Genomic DNA, 20091 nt, shown 5'->3' on the forward strand with positions numbered 1-20091 from the left:
CTCGTTTGTGCCTTCAGTACCGAGATCACAGCTGCCTCCACCAGCTCCCCGATTTGAGAGCGGCAGTGGTAGTGGGAAGAAAGACTTCCTAAAAGCTAAGGGGAAGAAATTCAAGAAAGCTGGAAGTAGTTCATCCAGTTCGAGTGGCTCTAGACAGACTGGTCAGGGCCAGAGTTACACAGGACCCTACTGTAGCACTTGTGGAGGGAAGCATTCCACCGAGCAGTGCCGAGGAGTGTTCGGCAATTGCCGCATTTGTAAGCAGCATGGACACTTTGCCCGAGTGTGTCCACAACGTGGTGCCCAGGGATCCCAGGCTGCTGAGTCGTCTGGATCAGCGGCTCAGACATGAAGACGATCTTCTGCCGTTCATTCCTTTCAGCCAGCACCGTCTACTCAGTCACAGCAGAGGCAAGGAGGGAGCCAGACAGCGAGCCAGCCTCCTCGACAGCAGGCCCGACTATTCGCTTTGACTGAGGAGCAAGCACAGGATGCACCTGATGATGTCGTGGCAGGTCACTGTTTTATTTCTGGTTATCCTGCATATGTGCTGATTGACACTGGTGCATCGCATACTTTTATTTCCGAGAAATTTGCATTGAGTCATGCATTACCTATTGAGTCATTGTCTGCGGTAGTGTCTATTTCTTCTCCGTTAGGAACAGGTTTGATATCAGTGAAATCTGTGAAACCTTGTAGACTGCAGTACGATGGACATACGATTGAGCTAGACTGTATTGTGCTTGGTTTATCTGATTTTGATTGCATTATCGGTATCGATATGTTGGCCAAGTACCGAGCTACAGTCGATTGTTTCCACAAGATAGTTCGATTCAGACCTGAGATGGCTGAGGAGTGGAAATTTTATGGTAAGGGTTCTCGTTCTGGAATTTCTTTGATATCTGCAATGAATATGACTCGATTGTTGCAGAAAGGAGCGGATGGATTCCTGGTATATTCAGTTGATTTACTGAAATCGAGCCCATCATTGGCGGATTTGCCAGTGGTGTGTGAATTTGCTGATGTCTTTCCAGATGAGATTCCTGGATTGCCTCCGATTCGAGAGATAGACTTCAGCATTGAATTGATGCCAGGAACAGTTCCGATTTCGAGGGCCCCATACCGGATGGCACCGATCGAGTTAAAAGAGTTGAAAGAACAGTTGGAGGATTTACTGGCCAAGGGTTAGATTAGACCTAGTATATCTCCTTGGGGTGCTCCAGTACTGTTCGTAAGGAAGAAAGATGGGTCGATGAGACTTTGTATCGACTACAGGCAATTGAACAAAGCAACAATAAAGAATAAATATCCATTGTCTCGTATTGATGATTTATTTGATCAGTTGCAGGGTTCTTCGGTGTATTCCAAGATCGACTTGAGATCTGGATACCATCAATTGAGAGTCAGGGACTCTGATATCTCCAAGACTGCATTCAGAACCAGGTATGGACACTATGAATTTATTGTCATGCCTTTTGGGTTAACGAATGCACCGGCGGTGTTTATGGGATTGATGAACCGTGTTTTTCAGAAATATCTAGATGATTTTGTTATCATATTCATTGATGATATATTGATTTATTCAAAGAATATGATTGAGCATGCTGATCATCTGAGGACTGTGTTGAGAATTTTGAGGGCGGAAAAGTTATATGCTAAATTGTCGAAATGCGAGTTTTGGCTGAAACAGGTTGTGTTTTTGGGGCACATTATATCGGGAGACGGTATATCAGTTGATCCCAGTAAGGTTGAAGCCGTGATTAGTTGGCCGAGACCTACATCTGTGCCGGAGATTTGTAGTTTCATGGGTTTGGCAGGATATTATCGCCGATTCATTAAAGATTTTTCGAGTATTGCCAAACCGATTACACAGTTGACTCAGAAGAATGCTCCATTTGTGTGGACAGAAGACTGCGAATCCAGTTTTCTGGAATTGAAAAATAAATTGACCAGTGCGCCTGTGTTAACGATTCCTTCAGGTACTGGTGATTTTATTGTTTATTGTGATGCATCTCACCGAGGACTGGGTTGTGTTTTGATGCAGCGGGGGCATGTGATTGCTTATGCCTCGAGACAGCTGAAACCCCATGAAACTCGTTACCCAATTCATGATCTTGAATTGACAGCCATTGTCTTTGCCTTGAAAATATGGCGACATTATCTATACGGTGAGAAATTCGAAATATATTCTGATCATAAAAGTTTGAAATATCTGTTTTCACAATCTGAATTGAATATGAGACAGCGAAGATGGCTAGATTTACTGAAAGATTTCGATTGTGAGATCATATATTATCCGGGGAAATCTAATGCAGCAGCTGATGCACTAAGTCGAAAGATGTGTTCTTTATCTTTATCGACGATTGGTGTATCAAATTTGATTGAAGATTGCTGCTTGTCTGGATTAGTATTTGAGACAAATCGTCAGCCTATGAGATTGTGTGCTATTCGGGCTGAACCAGAGCTACTTTTGAAAATTAAAGAAGCTCAGAAAAGTGATCAGAATATACAGAATTCGATTGCGATGGTCAGAGCTGGACATCGATCCGAATATCGAGTTTGTGACGGTATTTTGTATGTGAATAATCGTCTGGTTGTGCCGAATGTTTCGGATTTAAGACAGCAAATACTGTCAGAAGCGCACAACAGTCGTTTTAGCATTCATCCGGGTGGCAGAAAAATGTATAATGATTTAAAGACACAGTATTGGTGAAAACAAATGAAATCTGATGTGACTACATTTGTAGCTAAGTGTCTGAATTGCCAACAGGTGAAGGCTGAAAGAAAGAAACCAGGAGGATTGTTACAGAGTTTGTCCATTCCTGAATGGAAATGAGATCACATTTCCATGAATTTTGTGACACAATTACCGAGATCCTCCCGAGGTTGTGATGCGATTTGGGTCGTGATTGATCGATTGACCAAATCTGCTTGTTTTATTCCATACAAGATGACATACCGATATGACCAGATGGCTAATGTTTATATCCGAGAAGTGGTTAGATTGCACGGAGTGCCGAAGTCGATTGTTTCAGATCGTGATCCTCGATTTACTTCGCACTTCTGGCAGAGCCTGCAACAAGCTCTTGGTACGAAGTTACATCTTAGTACCGCATATCATCCACAGACTGACGGACAGTCAGAGCGTACGATACAGACATTGGAAGATATGCTGAGAGCTGTAGTACTTGATTTTAGTACTAACTGGCAAGATGCATTGTCTCTTTGCGAATTTTCGTACAACAATAGCTATCAAACGAGTATTGAGATGGCTCCATTCGAAGCGTTGTACGGAAAGAAATGCAGATCCCCTCTGTATTGGGATGATATCTCTGAAGTTCCTGAGACTGGACCTGATATGATCAGAGATATGACTGAAAAAAGTAAAATTGATTCAGAAGAAAATGAAGGCAGCCCAGGACAGACAAGCCAAATATGCCAACCTTCGACGTAGACCGTTGGTATTTGAGGCAGGAGATCGAGTGTTCCTGAAGATTTCACCTTTCAGAGGAATTGTCAGATTTGGCAAGAAAGGGAAGTTGTCTCCACGATACGTCGGTCCATATGAGATCCTCGAGAAGATAGGAGTTCGTGCCTATCGACTCGCCTTGCCGCCTTCGTTATCCTAAATACATGATGTCTTTCATGTATCTATGCTGCGGAAATATCTCCTTGATGACTCGCACGTGATTCAACCAGACGAGACTGAGCTGGACGAGACATTGAGTTATGTCGAGAAACCGATCCGGATTATTGATCGTAAAGAAAAACAGCTCAGAACGAAGATGATTCCGTTGGTAAAAGTACAATGGACTCGTCATGGTGTTGAAGAAGCTACGTGGGAGACTGAATCTGATATGAGACAGGAATTCCCAGCATTATTTCACTAATGTAAATTTGGAATACATTTCTGTATATACTCCTTGTTGATATGATAGATAGCTTGTGATTTCGAGGACGAAATCATATCTTAGGGGGGGAGGAATGTAATGCCCAGAAATTTAATCCTAGTAATCGGTAATTATTGATTTATAATTTGATATGATTACGAAAGGATTAATCGGGACACGAAATAAGAGTTCATATAACTTGTGTAAGTTTTGGACAGAAGTAGTGGCGCCGAGCGGTAGATTACAACCGCCCGAGCGCCAATGTTCTGTAGGGGAATGCTTCGGGCAGAAGAGATGGCGCTCGGGCGGTAATTTATGACCGCCCGAGCGCCAATGTATAATCCGAAAAGAGCTCGGACAGAAACTGCCGCGCTCGAGCGGTAGTTTATTACCGCTCGAGCGCCGCCTGAAATGAAAGGAATTCTGGAGAAGCCACGTACAGATTTCATGCAATATATATATATAAAGTTTCCTTATTGTCTCCTCAGAATTCGTAGGAGATAATCGAGAAAAGCTTCAGAAAAGTATCGGAAAATCCTTACGCCTTTTCTGAGAAATCCGTCCGTATGAATTGTAATCCGACTTCAGTACTGAAATCCTATAGACGTAGGCTACACTTTGACGTAAGTTTTGCTACGTTTTGACATGCTTTGAAATTATGCTATTGTCAGAATTGAATAGGATTCATATATGATGTTCTTGACATGTTAGACATCGTAGAATCGAAGTCAGATTGAGAAACAGACTGATTATGGAATGGTTATGGATTTTTAGGGTATATTGAGTTATACCGGACAGATTTGAATTGTGACGGGATTACGGATTGTATTAAATATGAGTTATGGATTGTAACTGTTATCTGATGATGTAGTATTAACGGGAATACTGAAATTGTACCGTTATACCGTTGATTTTGAATTAAATCAAGATTGATCAGATTGTTATGATATTGACTGGTATATTGATATGGGATTATTGATATTGTCAATACCAGACAGGCTTTGAGTTCAAGACTTGGACTGAGCCAGGAACCGACGAAAGAAATGTATAAGTCAATGTGGTATTGGGAGATGGACTTGAGTCGGTTTAGACTTGGGTTTCCCTAAATCACATACTTTACTTTATTGGATTGATATTTGCATTGAGTTGATTGATATACTTGTTCTCTTGATTTTAGACAGCAGGTATTAGACGAGTAGTCTTATGACAGAAGTGCCGTTAGTGGTGGGATCACCACGGGCACATTGCACGATGTCATAAGATTGTGTATTGGCGGTTGTGCCAAAGACTGTCACTGGATGTTTGGCTATCGATGTGGATAGGATGGTGGCTTTTTCTATTACTGTCAATCAGTATTGTATCGATGTGGATAGATTAGTAGCTCTTCTATTACTGTTAATCGATGTCATATCGATGTGGATAGAATTAGAGTTGCTTCTATTACTGTTAATCGGTACTATATTGATGTGGATAGAATAATAGCTTCCTCTATTACTGGTAATCGATACCGTATCGATGTGAATAGAACTGGAGTCTTTTCTATTACTGTTGATCGATACCATATCGGCGTGGATAGAACTGGAGTCTTTTCTATTACTGCTAGTCGATATACGCATGCCAACTTCTGGAATCGGGATCCCTAGACTAGGACTGAGTCTAGTCTGAATGATGTAGCTACGAGTATTGTCGACAGTTTGATATTGATTATGTTTCAGACTTTGTTACATATATCTGTTACCTGATTACATGCTTTATATTGTTTATATGATTGCATGTTTCGTTGATTTATACTGGGAGTATATTATCACCGGTTTATCCGGCTGTTGTCTTGTCTGTATGTGTACTTGACAACAGGTGGGATAGGATCAGGGTCCAGGAGATGAAGAGAGAGATCGTGATTAGAGTGGTGGCACCGGACTTGGACTAGAGATAGGGTTGAACACTTGATAGTAGTTGTCAAACCCTAGTTTGAATAAATATGTTGTAATACACGACTTGTATTTTATATACTGATATGTATATATGGTTTGATTTCACTACGTTCCGCATTTAAAAAAAAAAAATTTTAGACCCTGTTTTATAATTGATTAATTAGTCCCAAAGATGATTAAAAACTTGATTAGCGTCCGGGTCCCCACATCGTGTCTCCCGTAGTTAACTTGAAAAGTTTTCTACGAATACGTACGTATTTGATGTAATACGGTAAATGTATTTGGTGTCATACTTATATGTTTTCCGTCAACATTGTCTAAATTCGATCGTCGTGCATGAATTACGCGCATTGCTATGTTTTATTTACACACACACACATGAATCACGTGCATTGCTACGTTTTATTTATACATCTAGTATGTTGGTTCAGTTGGGCACAATTTATTTTTAAAAAAATTATTCTTTGCATTTTTGTCAGTTAAGAGCTACTCAAATTATAGGAAAATAATATTCTAAAAAAATAATTATGTCAAGGCAAAAACTTGTGTGAGATGATATCACGTGTCATATTTTGTGAGACAGATATCTTATTTGGGTTATCCATGAAAAAATATTAATTTTTACGCTAAAGGTATTATTTTTTATTGTGAATATCATGTAGGGTTGATCCGTCTCATAGATAAGATTCGTGAGACCGTCTCACAAGAGACCTACTCTTAAATCAAACACAGGGCTCCACAAGATGCGTGTAAAAAAAAAAACAAATATTATATAAAACTTCTAAACTTTTGTCGAGGCATTTTAGTCATAAAAGTGATCCAAGAATTTTCAAACTATAATTTTGTGGTTGTTTCGGGAAAGAGATGTAAAGAAGTCGGTCACTAAATTAACAGCAGAATTTTTATAAGAAACCCGTCTGCAAAATAATTGAAGCAACTTGAGTTATTTTCACGGAAAATAAAACCCTCGCTAATTTCGCTCTACCCATTGTTTTTTTTTTTTTTTAATGAATGTTGATTTTTAGTAGGGATGTCAATGGGTCCGGGTTTTACCCAGACCCGCAATAGACCCACGTGTATGGGATGGGTTTGGGCATATTAAATGAGTAATGAGGTGGGTTTCGGGTCTAATTTTTCAGACCCGTCCGGATATGGGGCGGGTCATAGGTCTTATAATACCCGCCCCATACCCGCCCCATATATATGTGCATATAAATATTTTAGGGTTTTTAGTTTTATTACTTTTAATTTTTTAGTAGCTCACCACAACTATAACGATCTTAGCTATTCTTATGTTAACTGTTGCATTTGAATCTGTTTTTATCAATAGTGGAAGAATATTTGGTCCTCATCTTAGTAGACTTAAATATTATCTACTCACTGATTTTATATTGATCTGTTTAAAAAATGTTATGACTTTTTTTGGGGATGTCTTTTGGCGAACTAGTAACTCTTTTTTTTATGTAATTCTTTATGTCGTGAAAATACTTTGTTTGTTAATATTAAGTGTGGTCGAAGACATGAATTAATTTTCCACAATGTTGTATTTAGAGGCTCGTCTGTTTCATAATTCAGTCATGTGAGAAGAAAAAAATTACTTTTTTATTTTATAAAAATTCGGGTCTCATGGGTCTACCCGGTCCTATTTCGTATTCGATGTGGGGTGGGTCCGAAGAATATTTAACCGGGGTGGGGCGGGTAATGAGTCAAAGTTTTTTTCTTGAGGAGGGTCTTAAGTTTAGCCAAACCCACTCCATACCCGTCCCATTGATATCTCTAATTTTTATGTATAAAAATAGCTTAGTATATCAAATCAAAATTTTGCAGTCATCTGGGAAATAAGTTAAAAGTAAGGGTATTTTAGTTATTTATGGGATTCGAGAGGGATACTTTTAAGAATGTGATAATATTTCTTGCGCTACTTTAGGAAGCATCGATTGTTTTGTCAACCCAAACTTTGAATTTTTTGTCAATCCAACTTTATGCTTTTCTTTTACAACATATATATATATATATGTATGCAAAAATTTGTGTGAGACGATCTCACAGGTTGTATTTATGAGACAGATCTCTTATTTGTGGTCACTCATGAAAAAATATTACTTTTTATTATAAATATGAGTATGGTTGACCCGTCTCACGGATTATATTCCGTGAGACGGTCTCACATGAGACTCACTCATATATATATATATTTATTTATTTCAATACGTATATGTTTTAAAATTTTAGACGGTTTTTTTATTGTTGTTGTTGTTATCATAGAGTATTTGTTTCGATACGACTCTATTATACTAATGTAGTATTTGTAAATGTTTTAAAAAATGAATATGAACTTTTCATTTACAAAATGTCACAAATTTTTGAAGGAAAAATACGTAATTATTTTTTAAAATTATCTGCAAATACTACCTAAAAATCTTCAACCGCAACATCATATTTGATATGAGAATTTCATTCCGTAGATTTATTAGTAATTTTAATATGGATAATGTTAAATGTATAGCTAATTATATCGTACAACGATATTTACATCAATTACATCTTGAAATTTTGCTATTAGATGGCGATATTTTGTATTCGATATATCACGAGATTTTGATAAATTGAATTTTTTGTGAAATAAAAATAGTTATAATTATAAGATCACTCTTTTAATATTATTCACTAAAATTTTCCAGATTTTTTCTCCACCAAATCCTACACATTGTATAAATCATTGTTTACTTTATATGTCCACTATTTTAAATGTATTAAATCATGATAACTAAATCAGTAATTTGAAAAATATCCATTTTATAATAAGAAGGCATAATCAAGCTAGTTATTTGAAAAATAAAAATATGTTACACATAAACAACAAATAATATTTATATATTTATAATATACATACAAAACTATCTCCCGACAATATGTGTGTACATTAATCTTTAATCATCTCAATTTCATATGTGGAAATTCTGTCAGACGAATTAATCGAATATTTATTAAATTTTATATTTTTAGATATTTTTTCAGACTACCAGATCTCGATTTTTCATATATAAATGTGTATCTTATAAAATATGACTGCGACGATAAGTCGATAGAATTTAATCAATATTTCTAAAACATAATTATTTTTGACTGAAAAAATATAATTTTATTTTAAGAAATATGATTTTAAGATGAAATTATATTTTTTTAAAAAATTAACCAAAATAAACTTTATTATAATTATATATCCAATTCAAGATCTCGATCTCGTCTTAAATTTAAAATCTTAGTATGAAATTGACTAACAAATTTATTAAAAAGATTTAATGGGACCAAGTTAACATAACATGATCAATACAGATTGTACAACGTAATCGCCATGTCCAAGCAGTTTATTACGAGACACGGGATAATCAATGGGAGCGTAAATTAGCAAATCCCAGTAGTGTGTACGGAGGGTGAAAGAGTAATTTCACTGTCCTGCCTCCCCCCAACGTTTAAATGCAAGCTGTGAATGACAGTGACACGCAACAGTATCAGACTCTGCTTTTATTGCTCTCAATACCCCCAAAAGGCCCACACACTAAAAAAATTCTTCAAGAAATTAATTTTTTTTGGGAGAAATGGGGAAAATGAGAAAGCATTGGGGTCAAGGGTGGCGGTAAAAGAGGGTGGCTGTAAGAGGAGGAGGAATCTGAGCTAAATATATCGAAAAGAAGAGATCTTTGGCTATAAAATTATAGTCATTTGGTCATAACAAAATACCTCCCTGAAAATCTGGCCTTGTGGGGTTTTTTCTAATGTTGTTTGTTTGTTCATTTCAATGCGCTTAATCTTTGTTTATTTATTAATCCCTGCATAAGTATATAAAAAAGGGCTATATATATATATATATATATATATATATATATATATATATTTTGGAGTTGTAATTATTGCTCTAAAAGATAAATTCTTTGGCTGTCTTTAGATCCGTGTTAGCTTTTAGTGGGGGAGGTGTTCTTTTTTCATCTGGGATTTGGATTTGAAGGGGAGGGAACTTGAAAGTGTTCTCTCTCCTGTATTCTTGTTTGTATAATATATTTTTTCTATATCTTTTCTATGGAATGCTGTACATGTGATTGTGTAGTTTGACTCGGGTTTCTGTGAGGTAGATTTTACTGGGCTCTGGGTTCTGGTTTTATTTTAAGGATTACTGTAGCTGTGAGGAGAAAGAGAGGGTGGGTGGATGAAAGGGATGAGTTGCTTTTCTTGCATGAGCCTTCGGCGGAAGGATGTGAGGGACTACGATAAAGATACGGCTCTAAGATCAGTGGATGGTTCAGGTTCGTTTTTGTTTTGCTGTTTCTTTAGTCCTTGTTTTCAAATTTGTATGTGATTTTATTACACTTTGTGATGTATCTTTCTTTTTTGAATGCATTTTCATACGCTTGTTTTGTTTCAAACTATAGTTTAATATGTAGTTTGTAGAAGGGAAAGACTAATTCTAATTAGCGGATTGATTTATGGAGGATTTGCGGTGCTGAACATTGATCTCTTAATAGTTATGCTCTTTTTTTTTTATGTAGAGTGTGGGAAAAAGGGAAACTCTGTGAGGGTAAAAACCAATGAAAGCAACGGCCAAAAGGGCAATGTGGCACGCGGCTTCTCATTCAAGGAGCTTGCGACAGCAACACAGAATTTTCGGGGGGCTAATTTGATCGGTGAAGGTGGTTTTGGTAGCGTTTATAAGGGCCGGTTAGAATCTGGCCTGGTAAGCTTTTTGTTTATCTAATTTTTAAATCTGGATTGTAGCTTGTGGATTCGAAACTACAGATAATAGACATAGGCTCCATGAATCTGTTAAATTGGTTGTGGAATTTTCGTTGATGCTATTTGTTCCTCGAGTGGTGCTAATCTTAGAATCTAATGATCAGATTGTGGCAGTGAAGCAACTTAATCTTGAAGGCCTTCAAGGGAATCAAGAATTCATAGTGGAGGTTCTTATGTTGAGTTTGCTGCACCATCCAAACCTCGTGAACTTGATCGGGTATTGTACTGATGGCGATCAGAGGCTCCTAGTTTACGAGTTCATGCCAATGGGTAGCCTGGAAAATCATCTATTCGGTAATTTATGATATAATATTTAGTTGAAACAATGTACATCAGTCTGCGTTTTCGTTCTTCGCTTTCTTTTTTAAATGTTTTCTTCACTCTCGTTTGATGTTTTAAGCTTAGACTCGTCTATATCGGTGCTTAACATGGCACTGAGTCATAGTATTAGTAGGCATTTTTGTCACTGGCTTGCTGAAACTAGCTTGCCTGCGCACACTATATTATTAAACTTGAGCACGTCTAACTTTGGTACGTAGTGTTTTTATAGTTTTACTCTTCGTAATATTTGTTTCTAACTTTTTTATTGTGATTTTATTAGTAATTTTTGTACATCTCTCTGACTTTTTCGATTTTTTCTTTTCTCTGATTTATCTAAAAGTTCAAACTATCTCAATAATTTTATCAAATAAGTATCATATCCTAATAAAATAATATATATTTTTGTATACAAAAATTATCAAATACAAAAAATTTAATATGACACCCATGACATGCCCCAGCACACTAGTGTGAATATACAGATATATATATGTGTGTGTGTGTGTGTGTGAGTAAAAGATAGGGACACTTGAAATGGAGAAAACCATTTTAATGGCCGTGTGTTCTTTTCGTTCTTAGGTGCTTTGTTTAAATCTATTCAACGTTCTGGACGAGGCCTTTCTCATAGAATCATAGTGAAAAAGGAAACAACCTATCTTCCAATTACCGAGTTGGCCCTCAAATTTTCATTTCGTCTTGAAGCTTGTGCAATTGTTGAGCTATAAAAAATCTATCCTCTATGATTTGCTTTCTTTTCCAACAAGCATACCTGGCTTAGTCATTCACATATTAGCCATGACAATGTATTATCCTTTAACAGTATATTAATATTTATTAATGAATATGAACGAATGAGTTTCTTATCAAAATAATTTTTGTTTAGATATAGCGCCTGGTCAGAAGCCACTTAGTTGGAGCATAAGGTTGAAAATTGCTGTTGGTGCAGCTCGAGGCCTTGAATATCTTCACTGCAAAGCAAATCCACCGGTCATCTATCGCGATTTGAAATCTTCGAACATATTGTTGGACAATGACTTCAACGTGAAGCTTTCGGATTTTGGACTCGCCAAACTAGGACCTGTTGGTGACAACACTCACGTCTCAACACGAGTCATGGGGACTTATGGGTACTGTGCCCCAGAATACGCCATGAGCGGTAAACTAACTCTAAAATCAGACATCTATAGCTTTGGCGTGGTTCTGTTGGAGCTGATTACCGGACGCAAGGCTATTGACAGCTCTAGAAAGCCTGGAGAGCAGAATTTGGTGGTGTGGGTGAGTTTCTACTCTTCAACTTCTAGTAGTTTACTGTAGCATATCAAGTATCAATATATCCTTTTCAAAAATGAATCTGCATTGAAAATTCTGGAAGAATTTTTTTTCCATGTTTCATGTGAACATAATCTAGAAATAGAAGCATTTTATTTATATATCTTCTTTTGTAAAAACTGTTTTGTTTATTTAGTTATACAAAATCTCTATGATGTTTCCAAACCTTAGATATGGTCCTAAAAATCAGTGTGTGATGGTCGTGCTGCATTAGAATTGTTAGAAATCAAATAATATTTCTGGAATCAGATTTGACATTATTGTAATTAGATAAAAAATTTATTTGATTTCATTTCATTTTTATGAAGAAATTTCGGACCATATTTATCACAATATTTTTTACCACTATAAAGAGATGATAGTTGTCATCTAAGCTAGAATAAATAAAAACATCTCCTCTCAACGATAGTGATCCTTTTTTCCCTTGCAGTCTCATCCTTTTTTGAAGGATCGGACGAAATTTTCCCAGATGGTGGACCCTCTACTTGAAGGGCGTTTCTCGACCCGAAGCCTGCAACATGCTATTGCAATCACGTCCATGTGTCTTCAAGAACAAGCTAGTTTCCGACCCCTGATAAGTGATATTGTTATGGCACTTGAATACTTGGCTTCTCGAGCTGAGGATTCTTGTAGAAGCAGATCTCACAGTAGGACATCATCATCACCATCTCAGATGGATGTTAAAGTTGACTCGAGAAGAAAAGATCTCGAGAACTAATGCATATTCTCGGAGGCTCCGGATCAAGAGGCTACGACATAAATATCATCTGTGTCGGATTCATTTGGTAAGCAGCGAATCACGATTTGTTTGAGCTGATCTAACATAGGATTTATATTTTATTGGCCAAAAATTTACACCGGATCCTGTCTTTTGTAGCTATATACTGTAAATACTTGTACTTGTGCGCTGACATCTTTTCTTTCTCTTTTTTGTTTTATAAGTGGCAAGAAGTCGAATATTCCTTTGTTTTTATACACCTTAAGAAGCAGAAACTCGTATTCGAGCACTCATGTGCATCAGTTTACCTGTTTTTCGAGTTTTAGTGTTCGAGATATCCATGTTTGAATCGTGTTGAGTAGTGTGTCATTTACTTATCTCCATGTATGAATCATGTCGAGTAGCGTCGTGTACCGGTAGAGCCCGGGGTTGGCCATTGCCTAGCAGGGCTCTACGGTGAGTTGCGCGCTTTGGATCCAACAAAATGAAATAATTTTTAGATTTTATTCAATTCAAATTAAATTATTTTACAATTTTATTATAAGTTAAATCTATTGATTTATATTTAATTAAAAATATAAAAATCATATTTATAATTTTTATATTAAACATATTGTAATAAAGTTAAATTATTTTAATACTTAAATATTATAAACAAAAATATAACCCGCTCCGGAAATGATTATTTAATAAATATCAAGTCAATTCAAATTGTGCATCGGATATATATAAAAATTCATTTATTTTCGGGCTTCCCGAATGTATATCTCACAATGCTATTCATAAACAATCTGGACTTTTTTTAATTAGTTTTGGGCCCCAATTAATCTCAAAGTGGCCCAAAACTAATACATACTTTTTTTATTATTTATACATAAATTCACAAATTATTTAATAAATTATAAATATTACAATATAATTATTTGTAGTTTAAAATTAATTTAACTCAAAAAATAATTGTTTATAAAAATCAACTGTATAAACATTATAATAATTTTTGTATATACATATTTAAAAATAATAAATATTAAAAAATAATATATCTTTTACTTCTCTGCCATATTATAAAACTTTACCACATTAGTTCGACTTAGTTACATCAATGTCGAATTCCACGTGTAATTCTGAAAATATTTATTACTAACTTATAATTTATGAACGAAAATATCAAAACATATTTTCTCTCAAAAGTTACCCGTAATTGTAATTTTTCACTGTCATCAATGATGTTCACGGGAAATTTAAGGTCCAATTTCAACAAGTGTCATCAATTCAGACGCAGGTTTCGAAATTGTCTTGAGCCTGAAATCACGAATAAGACCGTTAGAAGTAGGCCAGTAGGGTGTCCCAACATAACCTCTCCGACGCTCAAATCAGAGACTGAGGATATAAGTGGAGAACAGTTAAGGGTGCTGATGAAAAATAATATAAATAATGAATCAACTGAACACTCAAACTTGATATTTATAGAGAGGTACATGATCCACTCGAAAAGCCTTCCAATCTTAGTGGAGGATGAGCTAAGTGTCCCACATCATGGTTTGAGCATAACTATAATGGGCTCATATATGAACTATCAATCGACATTCCTCGACTTTAATTTTATATAATTTAATGTTATTTATTCATCTATTTTTTTAAAATAGACAAATAGACAATATTTATATATTATACTATGGTCAGTATAAATAATAAAGGCTGGCGCTGGTCAACATCCAGTTCTCTAAATTTTCCGACAGCGGATCATAACCCACTTTTGTTTGGGTGTCGACCTGCTGTTTCCATCCATTCCAGCTTCAATTTTAGGGTTATGTTTCCCTTTTTTTGTGGGTTTCAGTTTCGGCTACCTTGATCTTCATGTTTGTTTGATCCATCACCCTTTCTTGTAAATTGAAGCTTCTGTTCTAAATTTCTTGTTGATAAAAAGATATATGGTTTTGTCAATCGTTTTCAGCAGTTATTTGGGTTTTTCTTGGGTTTTCCTGTTGAAATGGTGCTTTAGCATCACTTGAATCGCTGCCTTCCTCCCTGTTGTGTTGATAATTTGCTAGAACCTCTTGTATTTTCTTCCTTCCCGCTTTCTGTTACTTACGAACGGGGAAAAGGGCCAATTTTGAGTGTATTGGTTTATTTTAGTGAGTATGGCATATCAGCAGCAACCAGCTAAAACGGGCCCTGGTGGATTTCACCACATGAATTCTCCGTTTGGTGACACCACTTTTACTAAGGTCTTTGTTGGGGGGCTTGCTTGGGAGACTCAGAGTGAGACCATGGGACGATATTTCGAACAATTTGGGGAGATTCTTGAGGCTGTTGTCATCAAAGATAACAACAACGGTCGATCAAAAGGCTACGGTTTTGTGAGTTCTTGGTCCCGATTCAGAATACGATGACTTTTTGTTGGTTTGTTTTGTTTGTACTGCAGTTGTGTTAAGTCTGGATTTTGGTTACCGTGCTGTCCGGTTTATAAAAGTTTGAAGATCCAACATAATTAAGTTTCTTGTTCATTTTGCTTCTGTTCCAAATTCTTGCCGTTTGACTGATCATTTATTGTTTTATTAGCTTTGATCATCTAGTGAGATTGTTATCAGTAATTTCTTTTGCCGAAAATGGAAATTTGGATGATCTAATGACTATATTTTAAAATGGTGTTTGTACGGAGGTTAGGTGACTTTCCGAGAACCTGAGTCAGCTAGAAGAGCATGTGCTGATCCTACTCCAATTATTGATGGCAGGCGAGCAAATTGTAATTTAGCATCACTTGGGAGACCTAGGGCAGCAGTTCCTTTCGGTACTGTACCTCAATTATTGTGCCCATCATGTTTGATATGGGAGCGTCCTTGAGTTTCCAGTTTTGGCTCTTATTTGACAGAGTGTTCAACTGATTGTGAAAGATATTAAACTTCACTTGCTGGCCTAACATCAATGGTGTTTCTGGTACTTCTTGAGCAGTTTGACTCGAAAATGTTGCTGGTGGACTACATGTCCCCATTTTCCAATTTAAAATATAATGTACTCTTACAAATTTGCTATCTTCGAACTCATGCGTAAGTTTTCAGTCTTGTACTGCTCCTACTCAAGGACTCGGTCCAAATTTTTAGAGCATGACTGGACAAGGTAGCACTAGTTTAATGATTATTATTGCTGCGAAATAAAACTTTAATCAGCTGCCTTCTATGCTTAAATGAGCCAATCTCTTTTTAGTCCGATTATCTTTGTTGTTATGAGTTCCGCTTGTTATTTTGAAAGTTAAATTTTTATTATTAAGTATGTTCTTATCCACAAATCTAATTCTTGCTCTTAAACATTATTTAAATTAATGACTGGACATCCTCTGAAAATCTGGGTTCGCACACAAAATTCTGTACATCATACATGAGTTTTTAATTCGAATCTTTGAGCATGCATGTGGAATGAACCTAATTTGAGGATGACCGACTCTGTCAATCCAGATTGTGTAAATTATAAAGGTAAGGAAATTTTTTTTCTGAATCAGTCCTTACTTCAGAACAAGTAAACCTCGACTGTAACCTTAAATGTAGTGTTTTCAATGTAGTCTCAATGCACAGCATAATTTAATTTTTTCTGCATTTGTTGCTCATAGGACGTTTTAGATCTCCATCACCTTATCCTGGAGGCCTGCCAACTGCTAGGGGCCATTACATGGGAAATTTTGGCTACCAGCAACCTGTCCCTCAAAATGCTCAACAAGGCTTGGTGTATTCTCCATACGGGTGAGAGACTTGTCATAAAATGAATTTATGGGCATAGTATTTTGAATTTTGTAACTTTCCACATCCAAACTCCTGGTATTATTTTCAAAATTGCATAATTATTATTTTATGGTTCATTGTGTCTCACTAGTTTAAAAGCTGCCAGGAACAATTATGAATAATGCAGAAATATAGCAAAAATTTGGGTGTACATGATCATTAGTCTTGGTTTTGACTTCACATGTGACAAATCTTGTCGAATTCTATATATTATCTTTATGTGAAAAAACTAAATTAACCAGTACCCTTAGAAGAGTTATATTTGGAGTTTCAGCTATTTGTTTTTGTTGACGTCTTCCTTGTGGCCTGGTACAAAAAAGTCTATTTATTTGTTCTCTGCTTTCTTCTTTTTTTGTGTTAGTGATAATTACATGATTCCAGCTGTCACATTATAACGTGTTATCACGACATAAGCTGCTATGCATCCATGTTGATATAAGTCTGCTTTAATGAAAGTAACTAGGTATTTCCTTGTAGAAGGATCGTCCAGCAACAATAATTTTCTCAGTAAGTTCTCGCAACTAATGTTAGGGTTCTTGGATAAGAAGAGAGTGAATGATTAAGTTTACGCATGGAGAAATATGGCACTATCCATATATATGATGTGGTGATATAGGATTGTATAATTTTGGCCTATCAAGTTATTATGCGTTCAAGCATCCATATTTGTCATGGCTTGATCAACATCCTTATATTTCATACTTGGCATAGACAGAACTGTTTTAAATGACAGAAACAGTTATTCTGCCTGAATTTAAGCATTTTAGAATCGAATTCTGTTCTGCCTCGATTGATTTGTAAAGTTGTTATTCTTCAGGATTTTGTATATGGTTTGGTTTTTTTTTTTTTGAAGAAATATGGTTTGGTTTTAGAACATCACATTTTATATATGACGGAAATTCTGCATTTTTGTTGGTACGCGAGAAATAAGTGTTAAATCACATATTGCATCTTATCTGGAAAGTTTCATGGCCAAAATCAGAATTTGAGTGCTTAAATTGAGTATATTCTATAGTTCAATATTCTTTCACAATTGATCATTTAAACCCTTGAATTGATACAGGTATGCTGCTGCTTATAGCCCAGAATATACTTATTCTCAGGTCTGTAGCATTGAGAAACTCGTTCCCAAAGGTTTTTCATAAAATCATTATTCCGGTATTCTTTAAGTCATTCTTATGTTGTCTTGTAGGGAGTTTACAATCCCTACGGAAGTCAGCAAAACCTTCAAGTATATGGTGTACCTGGAGCAGTTAACACAACCATGTTTCCTCACAGCCAGATGAGTCAGGCGATTCTTGGAAGTCATAGTTATACAGCATTACCAGGATATGCAATGCCTAGTCATCAGATATTGCAGTTTGCCGGGCCTAGCGTCAATTCAATGACAACTAATACTGTTCCAGCTTTTTCAGTGCCGTATCCTACAGGTATGTATATTTGGTTCCCGTGACGGCAATAACAGAACTCCACCACCTCTCATTTCTTTGAAAGCCTATCGTTGCCCGTTGGCCATCATTCCTAATGATTTGTAGTCCTCAAGTATTTTGTTCTCTACCAGGATTTTATGCTCGTGGCATCTTTCTGTATGTCATCCATGGCATATGTTAATGAGTTTTTTTATGGAACACTGTGTTATAAATTTAGCTTTGAACAGGAATCCCTGCGGTAAATATGTTGGTTGTATCAGGTGCACCTTTTCCACAGCAGCCACAGTTCATACTACCTGCACATTCTCCTCAGTTTGTAGAGGGTAGCGGCTCTGACCCAAAAGCTGGGTGAAGAGTTCTAGGCAAGTCCCATCCACCTTTGGATGTATGTTTTTCATTTGCCATTATTTCCTTGATATTCTTATTACTTAGTTATGCCACCTTTTCATCTACCCTTAGATTGCAGCAGGACTGTTACTTGAGTGGCAAGGCTTCCAGTCTAGCCTCGGAAATCATCTCTTTTGCATTCTAGAGGTATCTAACTAGTTTTGAAATGTCTTTGTACTTGTAATGGTTTTCAATCGTATCTATTCAGCATTTCATGTTTTCTGTCTGCCTCAAAGTTGGGATAGGGACTATTCGGTGATAATGTAAAAATTATCATCTGCTTGAGAAGCTCTTTCTCCAAATGTTCTGAAGGAGCGAGTGTCTTGTATTCCAAGAGAGAGACTCCGAAACGGTCCATTCAAATGCTTTCGATTCCCTGTAAATTGTCATAAATATCTGCTATATTCGAATCTTCTTGGTATTATTAATATAACTTCTCAATGATCTTGTTATACCATTTAATCTAAATGGAAATATGGACGGTTGATGGCTGAGGGAAAATGAACATAAACTAGTAATTTGGGTATGCTAGTATCTTATTTACACCTCATCAGGAGTCACCAAATGGTATCATCACGTGTCCCATTCTGTATTGAAATTCTTCAGTTCGCGCTCATCCAGTATTTGTTCAATACGTGTAGGTCTTTATATTGTCATTTTCACCGAAGACTCAATGCCCGAGTAGCTCCTGATGGTGGAGGGAGGAAATTGGGACTTGCAGGCCGCACTTCCTCCAATTCCCGTGTAACATCATCTAAACTGTTGTACTCTACCGGCCATCTGGATTAACTGGCAGAGGGTCATTGTCAACTTATGGTGGCCGCCGGAATCGGTTTCTGGCATCCATCTATATAGTAGTAATTAAATGGTATACACTAGTAGTCATCCTATAAAATCAACATATGATTCTTGTTTGTTATCCGGAGTACCCTTCATTTTGTGGATAATCTCTGGGGCCTTCGTGTTGCATCCTGCATTGTATTTGAAAGTTCGGTCATCATTCTGTACGTAACAGTTCTTATTTTTTTCAAAATCTGGATTCATAACTTGGAGCTTCAATTCAAGGTATGAGAAGCAGCTCCAGGTCTTGTGTAACAACAGAGCTTTCGACTGTTGTAACCTTGTATCTCTCTCATCTGAGACAATTCTTTGTGAAATATTATGATCTCTGAGACACTCGAGATTTCGGCATTTCTTGGTCATGGCGCAGTGCCACGGAAGATAGCAAGAATATCGTGAATTTGAACCTACTCGGTGTCGTGGCAGATACAATTTATTTGAGAACCTACCCAGACGAGGTTTCTATCCCCGGGTTTTGATTGTTTTATTCACCTAAAAATTAATACCATAAAATAAAAAAAGAATATTTAAGGAAATTATATCTATATGACTACACTTTATATAAAAATTAATATACTTAAAAGAGTAGGTTTTTTATGAGATGAGTCTCTCGAATTTTTATCTGTGAGACATGTCAATCTTATCGATATTAATAATAAAAAATAATACTCTTAGCATTAAAAG

The 20091-nt window shown here is 36.3% G+C and overlaps 2 protein-coding genes across 3 annotated transcripts; both read left to right on the plus strand.

Annotated features, from left to right (window-relative positions):
* Positions 1-9388: 9388 nt before the first annotated feature.
* LOC140832869 (probable serine/threonine-protein kinase PBL21) lies at positions 9389-13290 on the plus strand. Its single transcript, XM_073197130.1, has 5 exons — positions 9389-10122; positions 10366-10550; positions 10714-10903; positions 11814-12205; positions 12690-13290. Exons 1-5 carry the CDS (start codon positions 10026-10028, stop codon positions 12975-12977), a joined length of 1152 nt encoding a protein of 383 aa, XP_073053231.1. The 5' UTR covers positions 9389-10025; the 3' UTR covers positions 12978-13290.
* Positions 13291-14682: 1392 nt separating this feature from the next.
* LOC140832867 (uncharacterized) lies at positions 14683-19758 on the plus strand. 2 transcript variants are annotated; one of them, XM_073197127.1, is made up of 8 exons: positions 14683-15337; positions 15645-15768; positions 16582-16711; positions 17814-17853; positions 17943-18180; positions 18408-18542; positions 18640-18714; positions 19209-19758. In XM_073197127.1, the coding sequence occupies exons 1-6, from the start codon at positions 15119-15121 to the stop codon at positions 18530-18532; spliced, it is 876 nt and encodes a 291-aa protein (XP_073053228.1). In that variant the 5' UTR covers positions 14683-15118; the 3' UTR covers positions 18533-18542; positions 18640-18714; positions 19209-19758. The 2 variants fall into 2 exon arrangements, with proteins under 2 accessions (XP_073053228.1, XP_073053229.1); XM_073197128.1 differs by having other exon boundaries at positions 18441-18542.
* Positions 19759-20091: the final 333 nt, after the last annotated feature.

Source organism: Primulina eburnea, chromosome 5 (assembly GCF_022965805.1).
Source record: "Primulina eburnea isolate SZY01 chromosome 5, ASM2296580v1, whole genome shotgun sequence".
NCBI classification, from domain to species: domain Eukaryota; kingdom Viridiplantae; phylum Streptophyta; class Magnoliopsida; order Lamiales; family Gesneriaceae; genus Primulina; species Primulina eburnea.